The sequence below is a fragment of the Camelina sativa genome, chromosome 18 (assembly GCF_000633955.1).
Source record: "Camelina sativa cultivar DH55 chromosome 18, Cs, whole genome shotgun sequence".
Classification (NCBI taxonomy): domain Eukaryota; kingdom Viridiplantae; phylum Streptophyta; class Magnoliopsida; order Brassicales; family Brassicaceae; genus Camelina; species Camelina sativa.
The window spans coordinates 17,553,271-17,562,048 of record NC_025702.1 but is presented as its reverse complement, the minus strand read 5'-3'; the positions used below and the strand labels follow the sequence as shown (position 1 = coordinate 17,562,048).

At 38.9% G+C, this 8,778-nt stretch overlaps 3 protein-coding genes across 7 annotated transcripts; all 3 read left to right on the top strand.

Moving 5' to 3' along the window:
- LOC104762245 (putative uncharacterized protein DDB_G0270496) lies at positions 1,307 to 5,161 on the top strand. 5 transcript variants are annotated; one of them, XM_010485497.2, is made up of 14 exons: positions 1,307 to 1,445; positions 2,162 to 2,262; positions 2,351 to 2,631; positions 2,909 to 2,981; positions 3,116 to 3,190; positions 3,265 to 3,375; positions 3,480 to 3,525; positions 3,619 to 3,691; positions 3,844 to 3,946; positions 4,048 to 4,143; positions 4,225 to 4,257; positions 4,358 to 4,457; positions 4,686 to 4,770; positions 4,858 to 5,161. In XM_010485497.2, the coding sequence occupies exons 2-14, from the start codon at positions 2,179 to 2,181 to the stop codon at positions 4,982 to 4,984; spliced, it is 1,287 nt and encodes a 428-aa protein (XP_010483799.1). In that variant the 5' UTR covers positions 1,307 to 1,445; positions 2,162 to 2,178; the 3' UTR covers positions 4,985 to 5,161. The 5 variants fall into 5 exon arrangements, with proteins under 5 accessions (XP_010483799.1, XP_010483797.1, XP_019095439.1 ...); XM_010485495.2 differs by having other exon boundaries at positions 3,613 to 3,691; XM_019239894.1 differs by having other exon boundaries at positions 1,307 to 1,461; positions 3,613 to 3,691.
- On the top strand, positions 5,422 to 7,148 carry LOC109124924 (cytochrome P450 89A2-like). Its single transcript, XM_019240241.1, has one exon. It carries the CDS (start codon positions 5,547 to 5,549, stop codon positions 7,122 to 7,124), a length of 1,578 nt encoding a protein of 525 aa, XP_019095786.1. The 5' UTR covers positions 5,422 to 5,546; the 3' UTR covers positions 7,125 to 7,148.
- Positions 7,215 to 8,672, top strand: LOC104762244 (probable cytochrome c oxidase subunit 5C-3). The gene is made up of 2 exons (XM_010485494.2): positions 7,215 to 7,317; positions 8,297 to 8,672. The coding sequence occupies exon 2, from the start codon at positions 8,322 to 8,324 to the stop codon at positions 8,514 to 8,516; it is 195 nt and encodes a 64-aa protein (XP_010483796.2). The 5' UTR covers positions 7,215 to 7,317; positions 8,297 to 8,321; the 3' UTR covers positions 8,517 to 8,672.

The following is an 8,778-nucleotide window of genomic DNA, read 5'->3' as shown; positions in this document are numbered from 1 at the left end:
AGCAAAGAGCTGTGAGTTTTGCATTTTACCGAATTGGCTGAATCTCTGGAAAGAGTTTTAGGCTACAGTCTACACACCTAGAAGCCTCGCTGTCTCTGATAACTCTGCTATAACTAAGCTTAATGGGTTGAGCCACTGTACTGTTCACAAGGTTAACAGAATCCATAACTAAGCTTAATGGGTTGAAACTTTTTCCTTTTCTACTTCTTCCTTTTTCGTTCATTCTTCTACTCCTGAAGTGTTGGCTCTAACACAGTTGCAACTATTAGTCCGGTAAAGGGGGAAACTCAAACGGGATGGCATCCAGGCCAAACCGTTCTTGGTACAAAATACGACACATTGAGCTGCCATGGGATGAAAAGGACCACTTGTTACAGGGTAAGTACTTGTGGGGACTGTTTGAGTGTAAGACGGAGGGTAAACAAAGGGCATTGGCTGCATCAAGTATGGAGTTGATGGAGATGAATACTTGGAGGCGGTGATGGGTTGAATGAAGCAGATAACTTCTTGTTAGGTAACAATCCTCGCGAGACGTCGCTTGAGTCTGTAGCAGATATTAACAGCTTTTCCTTCAGATCTTCGGTATCAGATGCTAAATGATCTGCCATTTTCCGCATAATTGCCACGACCAGAGTCATCAGTTTGATTCAAAATGTTTCCTTCGACTATTACTTCAGATGGTTGTAACTCTACTTTCATCTCTTCTTCGACTTGCGTTTTGGTAGAGTCCATGTCTGCAGAAATTTCATTTTTTTACCTCCTCCTGTAATCATGTGCTTCAACTTGCGACCATATGATCCAGCAAAACTTGGTCTTTGCATTGGCTGCCACCCATCTTCACTTCCATCAGGGTGCTGTGGCTCGGTTGAAACTTCACTATATCTTATTGGATTACTGTTATCAATGACTGGAGGGAAAGGTGGTTTCCTCAACTGGTGCAAGAATTGTCTCGTGATTCTCTTCGCTTGATTTACCTTCTTCTGATCCAGTTTCTTTCGTCTCCTCCTCACACATCCCCTTTTTTTCATTTGGAGCTTCTGCTGAGTGTTCAGAAACATTGCTGTGCTTGGATTTTTGCTTTAGCTACAAAAAAAACACAGGTCCAACCATTATAAGTCAAAAGTCAAAAGTCAAAGAAATAAAAATAAAAATCATACCTTCAAAGTAACCGAGTCGTATCAAACCAGAAACAACCCTTAAATCGGATTAATCTTGTCCTATCAAACCAGAAACAACCCTTAAATCGGATTTTCTGGTTGAACCGACCAGTTCGTGGTTTAAGAGAAAACCTCTAGGGTTTCTATTTTTTTTTTTTTCATTGTTCGTTCAGTTGAGTTTCTTCTTTCTCAACCTCTCCTCTGCTCATATACAGCTTTGAGCTTTCTACGATTTCAAGTCGAAGATATATTCTCCTCTTTGCGTCTCAATTGCTACAGAGTTTTAAGGTTAGTTCCTCTGCTTGTATGATTCCTCTTACTTTTCAAAGTTGTCTGCTTTCTCTTGCGTATCCAGTCTGCTCAAATTATATCCGTTTTTGTTTGTTTGTTAGCTCTAGAATGATATAAATGTTTGTGACATTGTGGTGGAGATGATGGAATGATAAAGTAAAAGGTCTGAGCAGGTTATGAGTAAAGTGTGTGGCTTTTTGATGTTTAATTTAGTTTCGGAGGAGACAAAATTTTTATAGGAGAGGGCCCTTGTCCATGCCTTGAGCCATGGCATATGTGGCTCCGCAAACTCTCCAACAACAACGAACCTGATTGGATTTCACCACTGCACCATGTACTCTGTTGTGTTCATATCTGATGGGTCGATTTTTAAAGGCTTGGGGTTGCTTTCTACTATTGATTGCCGACCTAGAGTTCCTCCCTATATACATTAGTTTCCCTCCTGCTTCTTATCATCAATTAGTTGCCCTCATAAGTCCCTGCACTGATCAAAGACCTCCTTGACTGATCCACTTGATATATGATATGAATTTTTTTGAAGCCTTACGGTTTGAGTTACCCAGTATCCAACTTTTCTTAGACTCGGTTATTGTCTCTATCTTTTGTACTTCTTTGTTTATTTCATTTTCGTTTTTTGCTTCATGAGCTATTTTTGTTTGCATCTGTATAACAGTTTCTCCTCCCTCAATTGATTTAGTTTTCCGTTATTGCAGCACTAAGAGTGTTTATTATGGCTGGGGGATCAAAGAGGTCTAAAAGAGCAAGACTTAATGACAGTGAGTCGGAAGACATAAGCGACCAAGAAAACGTTAAGGTATAATAGTTATTGTTGCTTTTGTCTGGTTTATGTTATTTTAGATGGCTGTGTTGGTGAATTTATTGTTTGGGGATTCTAATTACAGGTCAAAAGCGTGAATGAAGATTATGAATTGTCTGATGAGATAGAGGATGATGAAGTAGATAGCGAGGAAGATAATGAGGGAGAGAGTGAGGATGATGATGAAGGAGATAGCGAGGAAGATGATGAAGGAGATAACAAGGAAGACGAGGATGGAGAAAGCGAGGAATTTGAAGATGGAATTGATAAAGAAAGTGAGAGTGGCGATGAAGATGATGATGACAATAAAGATGCTGAGATGGAAGAGCTTGAGAAAGAGTACAAGGAGCTTCGTTCACAAGAACAGTAAGATATTTCCATTTGAACTATTATTTTCTCAAGACTGTCATTGTGGATTCTTCTATTTGTTTCTAGAAATGGTAGATAGTCTTATCAAAGAGCGTTGGCTACATTTAGAAGTAGGTTCAAATTCATTCAAGCAATTGGATTTCTTTAACAGACTTTTGTATAAGGTTTATGTCAGATACTCTTTCTCTTAATCGTGGTGCACATTTTAATATTAAAATGAGCGAATGAGAGCCAAAAAGAATGTTCTTCGTTTAATAACTTGTTCCTGGTACAGGGATATATTGAGAAATCTGAAGCGTGATAAGGGTGAGGATGCTGTTAAAGGTCAAGCGGTGAAGAACCAGAAGGTATGACATTTTTCTACAGTTTGTGAAGTAGTCTACTAGAAACCAAATGCATGCAGTTGCAGATTTATATTTTAATCTAGAGCGAATTTCTGTTTAAGACAATTCATTTTCATTTCTTTGTGCTCTATGTGAAGGCTCTTTGGGATAAAACTCTGGAGTTCAGATTCTTACTCCAGAAAGCATTTAATAGTTCAAACAGATTGCCACAGGTACGCTATTCTCTTCTCCTCTTCTATTTATGGTTTGTTTCATCATGCGTATGACAGAAGGTAATCCTCTTCAGGAGCCTGTGAGATCGTCATTTTGTTCGGAAGATGAAAATGTCTCGACAGCATATACAGATCTAGTTACTTCATGTAAGAAGACATTAGACTCCCTCGTGGAGTTGCAAGAGGTATGTATGCGTAGGCTTGATTCAGTAATTGTATACTGTCACTTAGTGTTTTGTCTCTCTGCCACCTTTGGTTACTCTTTTTCTTCAAATAATTATTTTTGCAGGCTTTGCTTGACAAGAACCCCTCGGTTGATCTACAACAAGTGAATAGTATGCCTTATTTTTTTACAGAAAACATAATTATTATCAGTATAAGCAAGGGTCAATTATAACATCGCTGTTTTCCTATCTGGTCAGGAACAGCTAGTGCAGAATCCAATAAATCAGATACAGAAGATAGCGATGAATGGCAACAAATAGCTGAGTTACAGAAAAGGTATTCAAGCCTAACTGTACAACTTAAAAGTTCTTCTTGTTCTGTCAAGCAAAAGATTTCGATTTAGTAAAACTTGATTGACTCATTCGGAAATCAGTCTCATTATAATATATGTTTCATCGCTAACACAAAAATTGGTCTTTGCTATATAGAATGTCTGTATTCCGAAACAAAGCTGTGGACAAATGGCAGAGAAGAACACAAGTCACAAGCGGTGCAGCTGCTATTAAAGGAAAGCTCCACGCCTTTAACCAGGTATGGATAACAATCCCCACAAACGTTTTTGCTCTTATACATCTGCGAATCAATCAGGAATCTAACTAGACCATTTTTTCTATTAAAAAAAAAAAAAACAGAATGTTAGTGAACAAGTTGCTTCATACATGAGGGATCCAAGTAGAATGATCAAACAAATGCAACAGTCAAGATCGACTGTTGCTGTTTTTGGAACTGTAAGTTTTTACTTTAACAAGAAATGCATCCAAGATCAGCTTCTCTTCAGTAAGTTCTGATCTTGAAATTTCCATCCACAGGTCGCTGGGGAAGCCATGGAACCAAATCAAGAGGTAGAGTAACAATTTTCTCTAACCAAGTCAATTGTATTCAGTCTTATTGATAATCTTCATTAGGCCAATTGTCTAACATGTGTACTCTTTTCTTGTTCAGGAAAGACAACTTGAAGGAGACCCTGAACTTATAGAAGATGCTGAGTTCTATCAGCAGTTACTGAAGGAGTTCATTGAGACCATCGATCCAGCTTCCTCGGGTATACATCTTGGAATCATTAGATTGTTATGTCCAACTACTGGAGTCTTTGCTCGTGTTGAAACTTGATTTGTTGTTTGGTTTCCCGTAAAGGCTTTGCTTGTGTTGAAACTTGATTTGTTGTTTTGGTTTCCCGTAAAGGCTTTGCTTGTGTTGAAACTTGATTTGTTGTTGTGGTTTCCCGTAAAGGCTTTGGTATATACTGAATTATCTATTTTGCCATTGGCAGAAGCGGCTTACTACGCGATGAAGAAATTTCAGACGAAGAAAAGGAAAGTTGTGGATCGTCGTGCCTCTAAGAGCAGAAAGATTAGGTAAATACCAACACACATAGTTTTCAAGCCTGTTTTCAATCCCAAATTCTCTCTTTTGAATCATTTTTGTGTAAAAAAACGAAACAGGTATAATGTTCATGAGAAGATTGTCAACTTCATGGCACCACGACCAGCAAAGATACCTCCAAACACTGCGGATTTGCTGAAGAATCTGTTTGGTCTAAAGACCAGAAACAGTCTCTCTGAAGCATAAACTATTACTCCGCAATTTTGAAACGCAGGAAAATATGACTTTATTTTTGTGTGGTGTGTGTTGTATTACTATACATCGTTTCTTATTGAAAGAAAGCATCTGAATCTAATCTGGTTCGAACTTGAAAATGTTTTACATTTTTTTATCTACTTTGTACGAATTGAAATCTTCTTTTCTTTTCACTGGTTGGTATAGATAACCTCATAAATAAATAAAAGAACCTCGATGATGTCAAAAAATTAATGTGTGTACTGTGTAGTAGTTGTGTGGAGTAAAGCTAAAGAGATCGTATAGCTTTCTCCACGAGCTAGACGTAGCACCCAAGAACCAAACAAATCGGATATTTATCTTCACATATCCAACTTATTTCTAAATTGATTTTCTGTCTTCCAATAATAAGATCATATACTCCCCAAGTAATTCAAAAAAAAATAAAAATAAATAACAATATATACTTGACCATCACGATAACAAATTGTTACCTGCAAATTTTGCTATATATAGGGTTTCAACAAGAACCCTAAAAGCATAACAAAAAAAAAGAAAAAAAAAAAACAAGAAAATGGCGACATGGTTTCTCATAATCTTCCTTTCTCTCACACTCTGCTTCCTTCTCAATCTCTTCCTCCGTCGCACAGACACCAATTCTCTTCCTCTACCTCCTAACCCTAACTTGTTCCCAATCCTTGGTCCCTTCCAGTGGCTCCGTAAAGGCTTAGGTGGTTTAAACTCCTATCTCCGTTCCATCCACCACCGTCTCGGTCCCATCATCTCCCTCCGCATCTTCTCCGTCCCTGCAGTCTTCGTCTCTGATCGTTCCTTAACTCACAAGGCACTCGTTTTACACGGCGCTGTCTTCTCCGGTCGTCCACCGGCGCTTCCAACCGGGAAGATCATCACTAGTAACCAACACACCATCAGCTCAGGTACATACGGAGCCACGTGGCGTCTTCTCCGTCGTAACCTAACCTCTGAGATTCTTAACCCATCCCGCGTCAAATCCTATTCCAACGCTCGTCGCTCTGTTCTTGAAAACCTCTGCGACCGGATTCGTAATCACGGCGAAGAAGAGAAACCTATCGTCGTCGTTGATCATCTCCGTTACGCAATGTTCTCGCTTCTTGTTCTCATGTGTTTCGGTGATAAGCTTGAGGAAGAACAGATCAAACGAGTCGAGTTCGTTCAAAGAAGAGAGCTCCTCTCGTTTTCAAGATTCACCATCCTCAACGTCTTCCCTAGTATCACCAAACTGTTTCTGAGGAAGAGATGGGAAGAGTTTCATCAGATCAGGAGAGAACACAAGGACGTGTTGCTTCCGCTGATTCGTTCCAGGAGAAAGATGATCGATTGTTCTAAAGATTACGTACAGTCGTCGTATGTAGATACTCTGCTTGATCTTGAGCTTCCTGAAGAGAAGAGGAAACTAAACGAAGACGAGATCGTTAGCTTATGCTCTGAGTTTCTCAACGCCGGGACTGATACAACAGCGACGACGCTTCAATGGATCATGGCCAATCTTGTGAAAAATCAAGAAATACAAGAGAGATTATACAAAGAGATCGAAAGCGTAATCGGAGAAGAAGAGAAGAAGATTGAGGAAGAAGAGATGAAGAAGATGCCGTATCTCAAAGCTGTGGTGTTAGAAGGTCTTCGATTACATCCACCAGGACATTTACTGTTACCGCACAGAGTAAGTGAAGACACTGAACTGGGAGGTTACAAAGTGCCAAAGAATGGTACGATCAACTTCAATGTGGCAATGATAGGGAGAGATCCAATGGAGTGGGATGAACCAATGGAGTTTAAACCGGAGAGATTCATCCGAGAAGATGAAGAGGCGGTTGAGGTGGATGTTACAGGAAGCAGAGGGATAAAGATGATTCCATTTGGAGCTGGGAGGAGGATTTGTCCAGGGATTGGATTGGCAATGTTGCATTTGGAGTATTTTGTGGTGAATATGGTGAAGGAGTTTGAGTGGAAACAAGTGGAAGGTGATGAAGTTGACTTGTCTGAGAAATTTGAGTTCACTGTTGTTATGAAGTATCCTCTTAAGGCTCGTGCTGTGCCTAGAGTGAAGAAGACACTTCGTCCTGGTCTCATGGCTTATAAGAGACACAGAGCAGACATCATCATCTCTTAAGTTTGTTTTTTTCTTCAGTTTTTAATCTTTTGTTTGCTGAGACGTCGTCGTTTTCAATAAAGGCTGAAAAAGCCATTGCGAACGTTGTCGTTTTAATGGCTCTCGTTTCTTAAAACCCTAGAGAATTGAGTGAGACCAATAAAGCTCAACCAGTTTGTTCTAGATTTCCGATTTGCTAAACTCATCTGAACAGGTTTCTCTCTGATTCTTCCTACTGGAATATTCAATTAATCAATTTCATAGAACCATTCCTTTAGATTCCTGTGTATGGTTTCTCTTGCATGTTTTGTTCATAGTGTCTCCGTTTTTTTTTTTCATCTGTATCAATGGTTTCTCCTGAAAGAAGCGAATTTTATCAAATGGGTTGAATCCTTTCTTCTCCGTTGTTGCCTTGGATTTCGAAAGTTTCTTGCTTTAAAGCTTCTGTTAGCTCTAGAATTGATGTTCTTTATATGACATTGTGGTGGTGGAGATGATGAATGTTAAAGTAAAAGGTCTGAGCAGGTTCTGAGTAAAGTGTGTGGCTTTTTGGTGTTTAATTTAGTTTCAAGGAGACAAATTTTTTAAAACCTAAAACGGAGAGGGCCCTTGTCCATGCCTTGAGCTATGGTATCTGTGGCTCCGCAAACTCTCCAACAATGAACCAGATTCACCACGTGCTGTGTGTGAAATCTGATGGGTCGATTTTTAAAGGCGTGGGGTTGCTTTCTACTATTGATTGCTGACCTAGAATTCTCCCTATATAGTCTCCTTGTGCTTCTTTATCATCAGTTAGTTGCCCTTATAAGTCCTGCATTGATCAAAGATCTCTTTGACTGATCCACATGATATTATCTAATAGGTCTCTGTCTTGCTTTGTTGATGTTTGAAGCTTTTTTGATTCTAGGCATAGTTTTTGGTTGATGTTTATGATTCCCTCATTCATGTACTTGTGAGACTATAGAAGAAGTATTGCAGTTATAGCATTTGCCAATTTTTATGGTAAAGCTGAAGAAAGTATTCCATCTCTTTTAGTGTTTGTTTGATTGAGTATTACTACTCTCTCTGTTCGTTGATACTTTAGTGTCTCTTACGGGCGGAATTGATTTGAAGAACTATTATTATGTGTGTATATCCGAAGAATGATGTGCTAAATTTTAATGATGCCTTGTTGCAATGTTTGATTGGTTTAGTGAGCAGAGTAGAGTGAGGAAAGAGATGGCTGGGCACAAGATCGCACATGCAACTTTGAAAGGTCCAAATGTTGTGAAGGAGCTAGTAATCGGTCTCGCACTGGGGCTAGCGGCTGGTGGACTATGGAAAATGCATCACTGGGACGAGCAGAGGAAAACAAGAGCCTTCTATGATTTGCTTGAGAAAGGAGAGATTGGTGTTGTTGTTGCAGAGGAGTAAGTTAGTAATAGAGAGAGATTTGATGATGACGATTACCTCAAATTCTAGTGTTTGCTATTAAAAAGGCTGCAATGTTAACATACATACCATGATTTGATAACATTATTTGTCAACGCCTATTTATTTACCAAAACAAGATCCCAAATATTTTTGATTTTGCCACTATCTAAAAGCAAATTAACTCCATTAGTGTTAGTTAATCTAAAATTGGTTTAGTAATCTTTCTAGAAGAAACGTGTTTTTTTTTCTTTTTTTTTTTTTT